The sequence below is a fragment of the Oncorhynchus clarkii genome, chromosome 12 (genome assembly GCF_045791955.1).
Source record: "Oncorhynchus clarkii lewisi isolate Uvic-CL-2024 chromosome 12, UVic_Ocla_1.0, whole genome shotgun sequence".
Lineage (NCBI taxonomy): Eukaryota > Metazoa > Chordata > Actinopteri > Salmoniformes > Salmonidae > Oncorhynchus > Oncorhynchus clarkii.
In genome coordinates, this window is record NC_092158.1 from 43,940,030 (window position 1) to 43,959,223 (window position 19,194).

Sequence of the window (19,194 nt, forward strand, 5' to 3'; positions counted from 1 at the left end):
ACCGCTTGACTTTTTCCTTATTTTGTTACCTTACAGCCTTATTCTAAAATGAATTAAGTTAAACATTTTCCTCATCAATCTACACACAACACCCCATAATGACAAAACAAAAACATTATGTGTGTGTATATATATATATATATATATATATATTTAAATATATTAAATGTATAAAAAATAAAAAACTGAAATACCTTATTTACATACAGTAAGTATTCAGACCCTTTGCTATGAGACTTGAAATTGAGCTGAGGTGCATCCTGTTTCCATTGATCATCCTTAAAATGTTTCTACAACTTGATTGGAGTCTACCTGTGGTAAATTAAATTGATTGGACATGATTTGGAAAGGCACACACTTTCTACGTAAGATCCCGCAGTTGACAGTGCATGTTAGAGCAAAAACCAAGCCATGAGGTAAAAGGAATTGTCCGTAGAGCTCTGAGACAGGATTATGTTGAGGCACAGACCTGGGAAGGGTACCAAAACATTTCTGCATTGAATGTTCCCAAGAACACAGTGGCTTCCATCATTCTTAAATGGAAGGAGTTTGGAACTACCAAGACTCTTCCTAGAGCTGGCCGCCTGACCAAACTGAGCAATCGGGGGAGAAGGGCCTTGGTCAGGGAGGTGACCAAGAACCCGATGGTCACTCTGACAGAGCTCTAGAGTTCCTCTGTGAAGATGGGAGAACCTTCCAGAAGGACAACCATCTCTGCAGCACTCCACCAATCAGGCCTTTATGGTAGAGTGGCCAGACGGAAGGCACTCCTCAGTAAAAGGTGCATGACAGCCTGCTTGGAGTTTGCCAAAAGGCCCCTAACGGTCTCTCAGACCATGAGAAACAAGATTCTCTGGTCTGATAAAACCAAGATTGAACTCTTTAGCCTGAATGTCAAGCGTCACGTCTGGAGGAAACCTGGGACCATTCCTACGGCGAAACATGGTGGTGGCAGCATCATGCTGTGAGGATTTTTCAGCGGCAGAGACTGGGAGACTAGTCCAGTTAGAGGGACAGATGAATGGAGCAAAGTACAGAGAGATCCTTCATAAAAACCTGCTCCAGAGCGCTCAGGACTCCAGACTGGGGCGAAGATTCACCTTTCAACAGGATAACGACCCTAAGCACACAGCTAAGTCAACGCAGGAGTTGCTTCGGGACATTTCTCTAAATGTCCTTGAGTGGCCCATCCAGAGCCTGGACTTGAACCCGATCGAACATCTCTGGAGAGACCTGAAAATAGCTGTGCAGTGACACTCCTCATCCGACCTGACAGAGCTTAAGAGGATCTGCAGAGGAGAATGGGAGAAATTTTTTTTAAATCAATTTTAGAATAAGGCTGTAACGTAACAAAATGTGGAAAAAGTCAAAGGGTTTGAATACTTTCCGAATGCACTGTATATAGTTATATATATATATATATATATATATATATATACTTATTTATTTTCTGGGGGGAGGGGGCTTTGCGTCTGCAGGAGCCTAAGTGGTCTCTTATGTCGCTTATGCCTGGAACCGGCCATGAAACCAACTATATTTACATATTTTCCAACCATATCCATGTCACAAGGCCAAAGATTTCCCACGATCAAAATTAACTCAAAGAAATCTATTGTAGTTTAAAATATTTTTTGGTGTGTTTGAGCTTGGGACTATGATGTTCTATCTGCAAAAAAGATCATTCTGAGATAATTGGCTGCAAGGTTTTGAACTGGTTTCGAATTGGTTTGAATGGTGTCAGCAATTTCTATCTTGTAATCTATTGAATTTAACATGAATTGGGGTATTTAGAGTACTATATACAGTATGTAGAGAACATTGAACAGAGCAAGGCTAAGTCAATAACTCAGTAGGTGACAAAAATGCAGACAGAACCTTATAGTACTAAGCTCTCGATATCATAAACCACAACATTTATGTAAACACGTCAGCTTTTTTCTCATAGACAAATACCTGCAACAGACTGCTGTTTTTGACAGCAAAGACAGCAAAGGTAATTAATTACCTAATGCATTTTTCCTAACCTTTAATAACATGAGAGCAATCCAAAAGATCCACTTTAACAGGGGTGATGAAGCAGTGGCCCATTCCACTGCCATAAACACAGCCCCATTAATAACATTATTAGAGTGGAAGAGATGTGGCAGTTGCTACAAAAACCCACTGTTACGTTCACTCAGCATGTTCTGCACAAACAGCTTAGCTTCCATGATCCCCCAGAGGTAGTAACAGGCAAGCAATTATAATAAAGGCCAGAAATAAATCTATCGCCCATGTAAGGATTTAATATCGCATAAATGTTGAGGGTACCAGTTAGTTTTCACCCTTGGGGTTTCTGGTGGCATCTCTGAGGGGAAAACAGGGATTGGAGTGACATTCACAAGCTTGCGTCTCTGAGAAATGTTTGCCTTTCAAGGTGATGCTGTCGATCACTACTTCACCGGTTCCCTGATTTTTAATGTTTCCATAGCAATTTGATATATCAAAATATAATCCCAATTAAATGATTTTACCCATTAAAAAAAAAATATTTATGTAAATGTATAACTCAGATAGCGATGTGTGTTATGAGAATGAAAGGTTATAGAGTATTTTTTTTGTTTACAAGCAAATGTGACGTTTGAGTGAGGCGCTTGCATTTTCACATAAAAAAAAAATCTGTAGCAGAGTAGCTATGCGCTGATGTAGGGACTTTGACAGTGAGTGAGTGATGAACATGAAAACACACAAGACTGATGGCACGCCCCGTAGCACTCACTTCTGTCGTCATGAAGTGCTTTGAGAGGCTGGTTAAGGATCATATCACCTCTGCCTTACCTGACACCCTAGACCCACTTCCATTTGCTTACCGCCCCAATAGATTCACAGACGATGCAATCGCCATCGCAGTGGACACTGCCCTATCCCATCTGGACAAGAGGAATACTTATGTAAGAATGCTGTTCATTGACTATAGCTCAGTATTCAACACCATAGTACCCTCCAAGCTCATCATCAAGCTCAAGACCCTGGGTCTGAACCCCCGCCCTGTGCAACTGGGTCCTGGACTTCCTGACGGGATTCCCCCAGTTGGTGAAGGTAGGAAACAACACCTCCACTTCGCTGATCCTCAACACAGGGGCCCCACAATGGTGCATGCTCAGCCCCCTCCTGTACTCCATGTTCACCCATGACTGCGTGACTACTCACGCCTCCAACTCAATCATCAAGTTTGCAGACGACACAATAGTAGTAGGCCTGATTACCAACACTGGACACCACTGGACACTTCCTATGTCACACTGTGTATTTAAATTCTGTATTCTTGCCATAGTTGATTGTAATAATTCTACTACTGTACATTGCATTTTAGTTACATGTTTTATACACCACATATTTATTTATATACTGGATTCTTGACATAGCTCACTAATATATTTACTACTGTACATAACATTCTAAGTATATCTTGTGGTAATTCTTCTAGTGAACATACAATGCATTTGGAAAGTATTCAGACCTCTTCACTTTTTCCACTTTTTGTTACGTTACAGACTTATTCTAAAATGGATTACATAGTTCCCCCCCCCCCCCCTCATCAATCTACACACAATACCACATAATGACAAAGCAAAAAAAAGATGATGCTCGATCGGGTTCAAGTCCGGACACTGGCTGGGCCACTCAAGGACATTCAGAGACTTGTCCCGAAGCCACTCCTGTGTTGTCGTGGCTGTGTGCTTAGGGTCGTTGTCCTTTTGGAAAGTGAACCTTTTCCCCAGTCAGGTCCTGAGCGCTCTGGAGCAGGTTCTCGTCAAGGATCTCTCTGTACTTTGCTCATCTTTCCCTTGATCCTGACTACTCTCCCAGTCCCTGCCGCTGAAAAACATCCCCACAGCATGATGCTTCCACCACCATGCTTCAACATACGGATGGTGCCAGGTTTCCTCCAGACATGACAGTTGGCATTCAGGCCAAAGAGTTCAATCTTGGTTTCTGAATGCATAGATTGCATTTGAATTATTGTTAAAGTGCTATTTGGGTTGTTAATTTTATTCATTCTGAAATGCCTTGATTTATTTATGTTTTTTTAAGAATTGTTATTATTTGTGTACTTGATTGACATTTTACTGCATCGTTAGGAGCTAGTAACATAAGCATTTCGCTGCACCCACTATAGCATCTGCCAAACGATGTATGCGACCAATAAACTGTTCAAACTTCAACCCAAAAGAATTTTCAGCATTTTCCATTTCTGCATTTCATTCACTAATTTTATATAATTTCCACACTGTACCACATTTGTTGTCTTTGTGTCCCTCTATTTTGTGAAAAAGTCACTTTTCAGTTATCAGAATAATTACTCTCCTTTATGACCATGTATTTTAAATGGATTCAATGACAGTTCTTATTGTGCCCATTTCTAGGGTGCTTTTGGCATCAGTAATGCCTCGCAGGCAAGGCTCAACCGAAGCTCTTGCTAGCAAATTAGCATTTTAACTGTTCGCAGTCTATTACTGGTGGTAAGAACAAACGATTTGCATAATTTTTATATTACATTTACCCCTATGATGTGCATGAGCCCACGGGCGTGATCAATTTATAGTGGTCCCTGCAGCGTACACTCAAACCGGTGTGATTAGAACACTTCATAGAACAACTAGTTAGGATTGATGCAACAGTTAGGGTTTGAGATGGCCACTCAGTTTTTTTAACAGAAACATTTTGCAGAAACACGGTCTTTATGTCCTCAATGTGAGCAGTTTATTTTTGGATGCAATGTTCAGACTTTGAAAGAAGTAGCAACAGTACAACAATTCTCACCCAAATCGGAAAATGCAGGTTACATTAGTCCTATCGCTGACTGAGAAACGGTGAGCTAACATAAGCAGACATATTTAGCTAACTCTCGGCTGACAGAAACCATAAGATTAATTACCTAATAGCAATTATTATTTACAATTCACATCACGGGCTCACCAGTGTTCTAAATAATTTAGTAAAACACCTACTAAAAGTTGAAAGTAATCCGACGGTTGGTAGAGTTTGTGCACGGCGCCATGTTTGTTTTTCCACGTCAACCAAAGATAAAAAGAGGTGACAAGATGAGTTGGGTCTGTTTGCAATATGCATGTTGAAGGGGGTGTGTCATCTACCATAATTCACTTCCCATCATTCACTTCTGGAAGTTTATTCGAAAAACAAGTGAACCATCCCTTCACCTCATTTTGTTATAACATGTTTTGTCTGTCAGATGTTTACGTGACACCCAGAATGCTTTGTTTAATGTCAACAAAATGGCTCCACACACAGCTGGCAATTAGCTTAGCATTAGCTCATCATAATCAGTACAACCTTCACAAAATTATTTTACACACATATGTGTCCATTACAATCTATGCAAGAATCGGAATCCATGATTTGTCACCAGCACTTGAAAATGTGAATAAAACCGTAAATAAATAAATTATTACTGCACAAACGATTTTCTGATAATAATTTATTGATACAAATGGCGAGTGCTGGCAGTCACTCACTTAACCTCTGGAACTCACATTCAGTGTTGTTGTGTGTGTACTGTATGTAGCTAGTGGGCTAAGCTGTAGCATTAGCAATGTCTTTCAAAAGGAGACAACTCACAAATGTGAACATTTTGGGAGTAATTCTGAGTATGAAAGTGAGTAATCAGATTCTGACAGTGACAGTTAGGTGCTGCCCCCCCCCATCCTTTTGGCCAAGAATCTGAGGACCCCTTGCCCGCCAACAAAGTCCCAGGGCTCTCTGAAGATGCTGGTGTTGATGAAGGCCGACCAACACTGGGTGAAGTACAGGTCTGCGGTAGCTGGAAGTCCGTCAGCCATTTCACCCCTCCTGGTCCTGCTGTTGGCTTTGAGTCCCAGTCTGGAGGGCAAAGCCCCTTGCCATCTCCCTCTGAGGCAGAGTGCTTCAAATTTGTTCTGATAGAGGAGCTGGTGGGAGACAGTGGAGGAGACCAATCGCTATGCCTTGGAGCTACAGGAGAAGAGAGAGCCTGAAGTGAGTGGGAAGCTCACTAAATGGATGACAACCACAATTAGTGAAATGTTAACCTTCCTGGTGACAGTCCTTCTCATGGGAATAGTGAAGATGAACTGCCTAAAGGGAATAATGGAGCATGGATCCTATGTTTGCAACTCTCTTATTTGCTGCTCTCTTTTCCCAAGACTGCTTCCAAGTTCTGTTGCGATGCCTACATTTCATCAACAATGCTACTGCCAACCTAAATGACCCGTTACACAAAAGGAAAATGTTCTTACCAGCCTGACATCGCCATTTGGTTGGACATTTTTGCCACACAAGGACCTATGCTTTGATGAGTCCCTGGTTTTATGGAAGTTGTAGGCTGGTGTTCCGTCAATATATTCTCTCCAAAAAACACAGGTTTGGGATCAAGTTCTTTGTTATGTGCGACATGAAGTCAGGATTTTTCCAGGACATTATAGTCTAAGGTCAGGGCAGCTTCAAAGGACACAACACAAGCTAATACTTCTCTGACGCCATTAGCATTGTTTTACAGAATTAATAGACAAATGTAGTTAGCTACATAAGCCCAATTGAGTATAACACCATGAAGCTAATGAAATTCGTACCTTGCGTGTCTGCGGCTATAAAGGGATACAAACAGAATACATTGTGCTCCATACATACAGTGCATTTGAAAAGTATTCAGACCCCTTCCCCTTTCTATTGTGTTACGTTACAACCTTATTCTAATATTGATTAAATATTTATTTTTCATCGATCTACACACAATACCCCATAATGACAAAGTGATATCCGATTTTTAGAAATGTTTGCACATGAATCAATAAGTATTCTTGAATCAATAAGTATTAAACCCCTTTGTTATGGCAAGTCTAAATAAGTTCAGGAGTAAAAATGTGCTTAACAAATCTCATAATAAGTTGTATGGACTCATTCCGTGTTCAATTATAGTGGTTAACATGATTTTTTAATGACTAGTTGATATCTGTACCCCACACATACAATTCCCTGTAAGGTACCTCAATCGAGAAGTGAATTTCAAGCACAGATTCAACCACAAAGACCAGGGAGGTTTTCCAATGCCTCGCAAAGAAGGGCACTGATTGGTACAGTAGATGTGTAAAAATAAAAAAAGCAAATGCTGAATATCCCTTTGAGCATGGTGAAGTTATTAACTACTATTACTTTGGATTGTGTATAAATACACCCAGTCGCTAGAAAGATAGAGGCGTCCTTCATAACTCAGTTGCTGGAGAGGAAGGAAACTGCTCAGGGATTTCAGCATTAGGCCAATGGTGATTTGAAAACAGTTACAGAGTATAATGGTTGTGATATTCGTTTTTTGGGGGGGATAAAAATAAATGGAATACAGCTATAAGCGTAATAAGCAATACCTTTGTGATTCAATCAATCACATGTATTTATAAAGCCCTTCTTACATCAGCCGATGTCACTAAGTGCTATACAGAAACCCAGCCTAAAACCCCAAACAGAAAGCAATGCAGATGTGGAAGCACGGTGGCTAGGAAAATCTCCCTAAAAAGGCAGGAATCTAAGAAGAAACCTAGAGAGGAACCAGGCTCTGAGTGGTGGCCAGTCCTCTTCTGGTTGTGCAGGGTGGAGATTATAACAGTACATGGCCACAATGTTCAAAAGTTAATGGATGACCAGCAGGGTCAAATAATAATAATTCCATTTGACTTTCATGCAACATCATTATTTGGACTGGAGCCTAGAACACAGGCATGCTACTGTATGAGTTCCAGTCCCTGGAGCAGAACTGCCTTTGAAATGAAGAGCTTGGAAGTTTAAAGCCAGGTGTCACCCTTTTCCCTCCCACCAACCAGCATGATATCGGCCTAGTTTTTCCTCCCGTCAATGCTCAAGCAGCCCCAAGCCCCAGTGTTTTATGATGCTTCCCAGACTCAAATATTTGGAGATGTTACTGCTCTACGACTCTGGGTGCTTCCCTGATTTGACAATGAGTACATACATAGTTTAGGAGTACATATGAGTACATACTTATATACTGTGTGTTGGTGAGACACTAGAAGTTGGCACTGATGTTTTTGGGGACTAGGTGTACAGGTAGTAAGGTTGGAACATCTTTAGTAATCCGTTTGACATTTTAACCATTTTGGATTGGTTATAAATGAACATCAACTATAGATTTGGAGAACATAGCTCTAACAATGCCTTTGATGTGTGGGCAGATGTTAATGGATGAGATTTGCCAAAAGTACATTGTCATGATTCTTAAGGTAAAAGATTCCATTAATGTCGGATACAAATTATATAGTAATTAAATCGAATATGTGGATTTTGAGTCTATTATAGGTTGCACATCAGCTGTAAAAAGTAGTTCAAGGTTGCACAGACATACAAACACACGCATGCACGCACATAAAAAACACACACACACACACACACACGTTTTGCTCTGCTGGGTTTTCTGAGGAAACAATGTGTGTCATTCAGCCAGGAGGGGTGGGTGCGGAGTCAAGCGCAGAGAGCAGAGGAAAATGGGGGAATCCAAACTTTATTGCGGTATCCACAATTAAAGCCAAAAACAACAGGCGAAGAAAAAAGTGTCCAACCCAAAACTGGGCACAAACAGACAGGGAACACAACATGCACACTTTGCACACCTAGACTAACAGAAAACAAGTGAGTGTGCATAGAGCCAGGGCAAGGGAGAGTCAGTTAAGATAAATAAATAAATAAATAATAAAGGGGGTCAGTGTAAATTGTCCGGGTAGGAATTTGATAAAATATTCAGCAGTCTTATGGCTTTGTCGTAGAAGCTGTTCAGTTGCCTTTTGGTCACAGACTTGGCACTTGCTGTGCGGTAGCAGAGAGAACAGTACATGACTTGGGTGGCTGTAGTCTGACAATTTCTGGCTATTGATAAATTACAGTTGAAGTAGGAAGTTTACATATACCTTAGCCAAATACATTTAAACTCAGTTTTTCACAATTCCTGACATTTAATACCAGTAAAAATTCCCTGTCTTAGGTCAGTTAGGATCAACACTTTATTTTAACTATGTGAAATGTCAGAATAATAGTAGAGATAATTATTTATTTCAGCTTTTATTTCTTTCATCACATTCCCTGTGGGTCAGAAGTTTACATACACTCAATTAGTATTTGGTAGCATTGCCTTTAAATTGTTAAACTTTGGTCAAACATTTCAGGTAGCCTTCCACAAGCTTCCCACAATAAGTTGGGTGAATTTTGGCCCATTCCTCCTGACAGAGCTGGTGTAACTGAGTCAGGTTTGTAGGCCTTGCTCAAACACACTTTTTCAGTTCTAGCCACAAATTTTCTATAGGATTGAGGTCAGGGCTTTGTGATGGCCACTCCAATCCATTGACTTTGTTGTCCTTAATCCATTTTGCTACAACTTTGAAAGTATGCTTGGTTCATTGTCCATTTGGAAGACGGATTTGCGACCAAGCTTTAACTGATGTCTTGAGATTTTGCTTCAATATATCCACATAATTGTCCCTCCTCATGATGCCATCTATTTTGTGAAGTGCACCAGTCCCTCCTGCAGCAAAGCACCCCCACAACATGATGCTGCCACCCTCGTGCTTCACGTTTGGGATGGTGTTCTTCGGCTTGCAAGCCTCCCCCTTTTTCCTCCAAACATAACTATGGTTATTATGGCTAAACAGTTCTATTTTTGTTTCATCAGACCAGAGGACATTTCTCCAAATAGTATGATCTTTGTCCCCATGAGCAGTTGCAAACCATAGTCTTGCTTTTTTATGCCGGTTTTGGAGCATTGGCGTCTTCCTTGCTGAGGGGCCTTTCAGGTTATGTCGACATAGGACTCGTTTTACTGTGGATATAGATACTTTTGTACCTATTTCCTCCAGCATCTTCACAAGGTCCTTTGCCGTTGTTCTGGGATTGATTTGCACTTAACGCACCACAATATGCTAGAAGACAGAATGCGTCTCCTTACTGAGTGGTATGACGGTTGCGTGGTCCCATGGTGTTTATACTTGTGTACTATTGTTTGTACAGATGAACGTGGTACCTTCAGGCGTTTGGAAATTGCTCCCAAGGATGAACCAGACTTGTGGAGGTCTACATTTTTTTTCTGAGATCTTGGCTGATTTCTTTTGATTTTCCCATGATGTCCAGCAAAGAGGCACTGAGTTTGAAGGTAGCCCTTGAAATACATCCACAGGTACACCTCCAATTGACTCAAATTTGTCAAGTAGCCTAACAGAAGCTTCTAAAGCCATGACATAATTTTCTGGAATTTTCCAAGCTGTTTCTAAGGCACAGTCAATTTAGTGTATGTAAACTTCTGACCCACTGTAATTGTGATACAGTAAATTATACGTGAAATAATCTGTCTGAAAACAATTGTTGGAAAAATTACTTGTGTCATGCACAAAGTAGATGTCCTAACCGACTTCCCAAAACTATAGTTTGTTAACAAGAAATTTGTGGAGTGGTTAAAAAACGACTTTTAATGACTCCAACCTAAGGTCATGTAACTTTTTCCATTTGGAGCCATTCATATAAGAACAGAAAATTGAAAAGCTCCATTGTGAAATAAACACCCTAAAGAAATCTTCCAACATCCACAGACCTTGATTATCAGCTCCCTCGATCGCTGTGCTGACATGAACAGAGTGACGCATTTCCTGGGGTCTTGATTTCTGACTACCATCAGGGCACTGCAACTGAGCATGTTTTAATCTCTGGCAACCGCCATTATCAAGCTAGATGACTTCAGTAGAGGTTTGAGCAGGACTTATTTAGTCATTGGCTCCCACCCCGCACCTGCAGGTTTTCATACCGCACCTGCCCACACCCGCTGGGCGCTACTGAAAGAGCTGGTCCCGAACCCAACTGCAGTCCCGTAATGTTATTTTATGCGTATGTGACTCAGCACACTTGTCCCATCAAATTTGGGACAAGTAAGCCTTCTCTATTTAATTGAGACCAAACGCACACCTGATCTCACAAGTATTTCTACTAAACTTGAAGCAGCATCAATGATGAAAGCGGACACTTGCACTTTCTCTTGAGCTACGTTTTGTATATAGGATATAGCCTACCTTTTATGAGGATGATTTGCAGCAGAGACAAATACAGTGCCTTCAGAAGGTTTTCATACCCCTTGACTTAATCCACATTTTGTTGTGTTACAGCCGACATTCAGAATGGATTAATTTGATTTTTGTCTCTCCCATCTACACACAATACCCAATATTGGCAAAGTGAAAACATACAGTATTTGTAGATTTTTTTCAAATGTATTGAAATTGAAATACTGAAATGTAATTTACATAAGTATTCACACCCTAGAGCCAATACACATTAGAATCACCTTTGGGTAAGTCTTTAAAATCTTTGCACACCTGGATTGCACAATATTTCCCCAAGACTTCAAGCTCTGTTAAATTGGTTTTGATCATTGCTAGACAACCAAGACTTAAGTCTTGTCATAGATTTTCAAGCAGGTTTAAGTCAAAAGTGTAACTCAGCCACTCGGGAACATTCACTGCCTCTTGGTTAGCAACTCTAGTGTAGATTTGGACTTGTGATTTATGTTATTGTCCTGCTGAAAGGTGAATTCATCTCCCAGTGTCTGGTGAAAAGCACACTGAACCAGGTTTTTTCTCAAAGATTTTGCCTGTGCTGAGCTCCATTCCATTAATTTTTTGATCCTGAAAAACTCCCCTGTCCTTAACGATTAGATGGATACCCATAACATGATGCAGTCACCACTATACTTGGAAATATGGACAGTGGTACTCAGTAATGTTTGGGGAAAATACAATACAACACAGCACTTTGTATTCAGGACAAAAAGTGAATTGATTTGCCACATTTTTTGCAGTATTACTTTAGTGCCTTCCTTCTTTTCATCTGTCAATTAGGTTAGTATTGTGGAGTAACTACCATATTGATGATGCATCCTCGGTTTTCTCTTATCACAGCTATTAACTATTTGAAACTCACCAATGGCCTCATGGTAAAATTCCTGAGGGGTTTCCTTCCTTTCCGATAACTGAGTATCTTTGTAGTGACTGGGTGTATTGTTACACCATCCAAAGTACAATTAATAACTTCACCATGCTCAATGGGATATTCATTGTCATATTTAATTGAATTGGAAAGATAAATGCTACGTGATTCTCCGCCCATGCATAGGCATCCGACACTATTTAATAAAGACCACACATACAGTATACTAGGCGCACTTGATCTCTCACGACCAACTAGGAGAGGAGAGGTGGGCTACTTAACTTGAAGCAGCGAATATTGAGAGTGTGTGAATAATGGGACAAAGTTGTGCTTTTAATACAATAGGTAGGCCTAGGCTAATTCACACAAAGCAGAAAGACGACCGTTTCCAAATAATCTGCGGAATGACAAAATATATTTTCAGCCCAATGTTGTCTGTCTTACTACCCGCTCCCAACCACAGCATGAAAAATGCTGACGCAATGATGTCAACCCTCTAGACTACAGTCAACTGTTCCTTCACAGACTCTCCAGCCCATTCATCTCAGCAGGAGACTTGGAGGGCCGAGATGTATAGACTCTGCTCCCTGCTTTTCATCAGCCAGTTAGTCTGGTCAGGTCTCCTCGCTCTGAAGTCACACTGAGGGAAACTAGACTGCCAAAGGTTAAGACCCGCTGAGGGAGTTGCAGTGTAGTTTAGCGTGTCCTTTCGCTTTACAACAAAATGTCAGATTCCTTGGTTGAGGTGTTATACCTGTTTTGAAAGCACTTGACTGCTGTTGCTACCGTTGACCGGCTACGGTTGATAGAGGGTTGGAGATGGTTTATAATGTACTTATGGCATTATTGATATGATAAGAACCAGTGATGGCTGATTAAGGTATCTGTAATGAAAATCAGGCTCTGATATTTACATGTTGTGTTGACCATCTTCAGATGCTTACTTTGCTTACTTTACGTCTGTGTTCAACAAAACGGATATGTCCAGCTAGTGAAAGCAAAAGTATATTTCATAGGGCACCAAATTCTTAAGTGAAATTGACCTTACATAAGGGCGAACTACACTGAACTAAAATATAAACGCAACATGCAACAATTTCAACAATTTTACAGTTCATGTAAGGAAAATCAGTCAATTTAAATACAGTCATTAGGCCTTAATCTATGGATTTCACATGACTGGTAATACAGATATACTGTACATATGTTGGTCACAGATAGCTTAAAAAATGGTAAGGGCATGGATCAGAAAACCAGTCAGTATCTTGCCTCGTGGTCACAGATCTTTTTTGCATAGAGTTGATCAGACTGTTGATTGTGGCCTGTGGAATGTTGTCCCACTCTTCTTCAATGGCTGTGCGAAGTTGCTGGATATTGGCGGGAACTGGAAAACGCTGTTGAACACGTTGATCCAGAGCATCACAGACATGCTCAATGGGTGACATGTCTGGTCAGTATACCGGCCATGGAAGAACTGGGACATTTTCAGCTTCCAGGAAATGTGTACAAATCCTTGCGACATGGGACCGTGCATTATCATGATCAAACATGAGGTGATGGCGGTGGGTGATTGGCAAGACAATGGGCCTCAGGATCTCGTCATGTAATTCAAATTGCCGTCAAAAAAATGCAAATGTGATAGTTGTCTGTAGTTTATGCCTGCCCATACCATAATCCCACCATGTGGCACTCTGTTCACAATGTTGACATCAGCAATCCACTCACCGACACGATGCCATACATGCTGTCTGCCATCTGCGGTACAGTTGAAATCAGGATTCATCCGTGAAGAGCACACTTGTTCAGCGTGCCAGTGGCCATCGAAGGTGAGCATTTACCCACTGAAGATCGTTATGACGCCGAACTGCAGTCAGGTCAAGACACTGGTGAGAACAACATGCATGCAGATGAGCTTCCTGATACGGTGTCTGACAGTTTCTTCAGAAATTCTTCAGTTGTGCAAACCCACAGTTTCATCAGCTGTCCGGTGGCTGGTCTTGGACAATCCCACAGATGAAGAAGCCAGATGAGGAGGTCCTGGGCTGGTGTGGTTACACTTGGTCTGCGGTTGTGAGGTCAGTTAGACGTACTGCCAAATTCTCTAAAATAATGTTGGAGGTAGAGAACTGCACATTAATTATCTGTCAACAGCTCTGGTGGACATTCCTGCCGTCAGCATGCCAATTTAACGCTCCCTCAAAACTTGAGACATCTGTGGCATTGTGTTGTGTGACATAAATAAACATTTTAGAGTGACCTTTTTTTTGTCCCCAACACAAGGTGCACCTGTTTAGTGATCATGCTGTTTAATCAGCTTCTTGATATAACACACCTGTAAGGTGGATGGATTATCTTGGCAAAGGAGAAATTCTCACTGACAGCGATGTAAACAAATTTGTGCACAACATTTTAGAGAAATACGCTTTTTGTTTATCTTTTATTTCAGCTCATGAAACCTGGGACCAACACTTTACATGTTGCATTTATATTTTTGCTCAGTATACTTTCAGTAATTTACTTGTATTTTCTTCATTGATTTGTAACGGAACATCTCATCAAAATCAAATCAAATTGTATTGGTCACACACATGGTTAGCAGATGTTATTGCGAGTGTAGCGAAATGCTTGTACTTCTAGTTCCGACAGTGCAGCAATATCTAACAAGTAATATCTAACAATTCCTCAACAAATACCTAATACACACAAATCTAAGTAAAGGAATGGAATAAGAATATATAAATATATGAATGAGCAATGACAGAGCGACTTAGGCGAAGATGCAATAGATAGTATAGAATACAGTATATACATATGAGATGAGTAATGCAGGATATGCAAATATTATTAAAGTTGCATTATTAAAGTGACTAGTGTTCCATTCATTAAAGTGGCCAATGATTTCAAGTCTGTATGTAGGCAGCAGCCTCTCTGTGCCAGTGATGGCTGTGTAACAGTCTGATGGCCTTGAGCTAGAAACAGTTTTTCAGTCTCTCGGGCCTAGCTTTGATGCACCTGTACTGACCTCGCGTTCTGGATGGTAGCGGGGTGAACAGGCAGTGGCTTGGGTGGTTGTTGTCCTTGATTATCTTTTTGGCCTTCCTGTGACATTGGGTGCTGCAGGGCAGGTAGTTTTCCCCTGGTGATGTGTCTGGAGAGCCCTGTGGTTGTGTGCCTGTGCAGTTGCCATACCAGGCAGTGATATAGCCCAACAGGATGCTCTCAATTGTGCATCTGAAAAGTTTGTGAGGGTTTTAGGTGACAAGCCAAATCTGTAAGGATTGGAGAAAGCTATTCTGTGGCATTTAAAAGTAGGTTAGGAACTGTCCCCTAAATGAGCCAGAAATGAACATTAGAAATGCATAATAATTAGAGCATTAGATATAAAGGTCAATGAGATGTACGAGAGCAAACCACTCACCCCATGGTCCCCAATCACTGGTTACATACCTATCTGCCTTTCCTATCCATTATAATAACCCTTATTAGCTACACTGGATGTCACAAATGCAACATGTAAGTCCAGGTTCAATTTTGAGCTTTATTACATCTACATAGCAGTCAATGCAGACTGAAATCCAACATTCAAATGGCATATGCCTATCTAAAGTATATATTTATACATTTATATATGATAGTGTCTCGTGAGAATGTACAATGTTCTACATGGTAATGACCATAAATTAGTTGTAAGCTTGCTACATGGTTTTGATGGTTTGAATTGTGATGGTTGAGATGAGGTCAACATTTTTCTAACAAAAGTGCTGTATCTATATTCTTACTAAATGTATAATTGAATGATTGAATTAAATTCTAATTGAAAGTACTATGGGTTTTTTTGTCCAATTTCCTTAGTACCTGCAAAGATCACAAACATATCGACGGACATCACAGTGAACGAGGGCAGCAACATTACTCTAATGTGTCTTGCCATTGGACGACCAGAACCCAACATCATATGGAAGCATCGCTCGGCAAAAGGTAAGACAGGGCCTCCACCAATACTAACTCTGCAAACTGAGGTGGGTCGTTCTTGAATTGAAGTGGCATTGGGCATGTCATTTTTTAAATCAAATTAAGATAATTTTTCTATTCTAAATCAACTGATATGGCAGCTTAAATGACTTTCAATCATTTTTAAGGAGTAGGCTAGGAGTAGTAGCATCAATGATGGTTACACCAGTGACACATTTTAAGTAATTGAGGATGTTCTTAAATGGAGGCCACAGATGCTCAAATCTAAGGTGATTGACATTTTATAAATTAACGCTGGGCCAGTGTGTGTATGGTTCCACACTTTTCAGTGTTAAATAGGAATTGACACAGATTTAGCACCATCAAATGTAATGACATTTTGTGAATTGGCCATAGATATGCACATGTTCATGTTTTCATTATTCATAGAATGTTCGGAAATGAAGTAGTCGGTGTTTGTGAAAATTCTATAGCAATGAATGAGCAAGTGGCCGTGCGTTTGGGCAATTAATAGACACTGCAGCAAATAAAAGCAAATAAAACTTGTCCGTCTTGTCCAGGTCGGAATCTACACAGAGATTTGTCACAACCTTACAGTGAAATGCTTACTTACAAACCTTTAACCATCAATGCAGTTTTAAGAAATACCAACAACAACAAAAAATTATATAAATAACAAATAATTAAAGAGCAGCAGTAAATAACAATAGCGGGGCTATATACCAGTACCAGTACTCTGGTACTCTGTACCAGTACAGAGTCAATGTGCGGGGGGCATCGGTGTCGAGGTAATTGAGGTGATATATACATGTCACGACCGGGAGGCTCATGGGGTGATGCACAATTGGCCAAGTGTCGTCCAGGGTTAGGGAGGGTTTGGCCAGCAGGGATATCCTTGTATCATCGTGCACTAGTGATCTCTGTGGCGGGCAGAGCGCAGTGCACAGTGACCAGGTTGCTAGGTGTGAGGTGTTTCCTCTGACACATTGTTGCGGCTGGCTTCCGGGTTGGATGTGCGTTGTGTCAAGAAGCAGTGCGGCTTGGTTGGGTTGTGTTTCGGAGGACGCATGGCTCTCGACCTTCACCTCTCCTGAGTCTGTACGGGAGTTGCAGCGATGAGACAAGAGAAAAAGGGGTAAAATACATGTTTTATGAAATGTAAAAAAGTGACTATGTTGCGGCTGATAATAACAGAGAGTAGCAGCAGTGAGTAGCAGCAGTGTAGTGTAGGTGGGGGCAATGCAAATAGTCTGGGTAGCCATTTGCTGTTCAGGAGTCTTATGGCTTGGGGGTAGAAGCTGTTTAGAAGTCTCTTGGACCTAGACTTGGCGCTCCGGTACCGCTTGCTGTGTGGTAGAAGAGACAACAGTCTATGACTAGGGTGGCTGGAGTCTTTGACAATTTTTCAGGCACTGCCTGGTATAGTGGTCCTGGATGGCAGGAAGCTTGGTCCCGGTGATGTACTGGGCCGTGCGCACTACCCTCTGTAGTGCCTTGCGGTCGAAGGCATACCAGTCAGCGATGCAACCCGTCAGGATGTTCTCGATGGTGCAGCTGTAAAACCTTTTGAGGATCTGAGGTCCCATACCAAATCTTATCAGTCTCCTGGGGGGAATAGGTTTTATTGTGCCTTCTTCACAACTGTTGGTGATGCGGACGCCAAGGACCTTGAAGCTCTCAATCTGCTCCACTACAGACCCGTCGATGAGAATGTGGGGCGTCTTCGGTCCTCCTTTTCCTGTAGTCCACAATCATCTCCTTTGTCTTGATCACATTGAGGGAGAGGTTGTTGTCCTTGCACCACACGGTCAGGTGTCTCATCTTTGTCGGTGATCAGGCGGTGATCACTGTTGTGTCATCAGCAAACTTAATGATTGTGTTAGAGTCATACCTGGCTGTGCAGTCATGAGTGAACAGGGAGTACAGGAGGGGACTGAGGACACACCCCGGAGGGGCCCCGATGTTGAGGATCAGCGTGGGGTATGTGTTGTTACCTACCCTTACCACCTGGGGCGGCCCGTCAGGTAGTCCAGGATCCAGTTGCAGAAGGAGACGTTTAGTCCCAGGGTCCTTAGCTTAGTGATGTGCTTTGAGGGCACTAAGCTGTTGAACGCTGAGCTGTAGTCAATGAATAAATTAATAGCATTCTCACATAGGTGTTCATTTTGTTCAGGTGTGAAAGGGCAGTGTGGAGTGCAATAGAGGTTGCATCATCTGCGGATCTGTTGGTGCGGTATGCAAATTGGAGTGGGTCTAGGGTTTCTGGGATAATGGTGTTGATGTGAGCCATGACCAGCCTTTCAATGCATTTCATGGCTACAGACGTGAGTTCTACGGGTCGGTAGTCATTTAGGCAGGTTTAGGCAGGTTACCTTAGTGTTCATGGGCACGGGGACTATGGTGGTCTGCTTGAAACATGTTGGCAATACAGACTCAGACAGGGAGAGGTTGAAAATGTCAGTGAAGTAACTTTCCAAATGATGTACTAACTGTGATTTACTGCCTGATTGCAATATTTATTAGACTACCTATTTCATTTAACCTTTATATAACTAGGCAAGTCAGTTAAGAGCAAATTCTAATTTCCAATGACGACCTACCTAGAGATCTATTGGATAATTTTATTAATCATTCATTGACTACATGCATGAAATTTTACCAACAATGCCTTACTCTACATAATAGAATTTTGAGTCAAGTAGAACCTATTTTTAAAACTTGGTTTTGAAACATTAACTGAGAATTTGATACAGTATTTTAGACCGATATTATGATTATATGTTTGTTTCATTTCTGTACAGTAGTTAAAACAGTTTCAGTAACTCTTTAAATTGACAGTGTGGTGCGTAATGCTGACACTGTTACACTTTGTTAGTGTTAGGGAATTAACACTTTTAGTGTAATGCAATAACACTTTTAGTGTAATGCAATAACACTTCAAAGGTTATTTTAACACTATGAAGTGTATATAGTTTGCACCAATAGTGTTATGCGCATATAGTATTTTTAACCATTACTCTAAGAGGCCTGCAAGGTCGCTTAGTGTTGGGTTAAGGACATTACAATATTATAAACAATATTATAGACATGGTCGTTGAATTCATTTTCAGTCCTTTGGCCTTCACCAAGTGAGTTCCTAGGCAAATGTTATCATTAAAATCAAACTCTTTATGACAATACATTACATATCTCATAAAACCTTACTTTATGGCCTAGTTTTAC

General features: G+C 41.0%; 1 protein-coding gene across 2 annotated transcripts in view; it reads left to right on the top strand.

Moving 5' to 3' along the window:
* Positions 1-19,194, top strand: part of LOC139422047 (opioid-binding protein/cell adhesion molecule-like) — a 391,772-nt gene that overhangs the window by 299,007 nt on the left and 73,571 nt on the right. For both annotated transcript variants that reach the window (XM_071173184.1, XM_071173183.1), the window contains one exon: positions 15,853-15,978. In XM_071173184.1, coding sequence (XP_071029285.1) covers positions 15,853-15,978 — 126 coding nt within the window. The remainder of the gene's footprint in view (positions 1-15,852; positions 15,979-19,194) is intronic.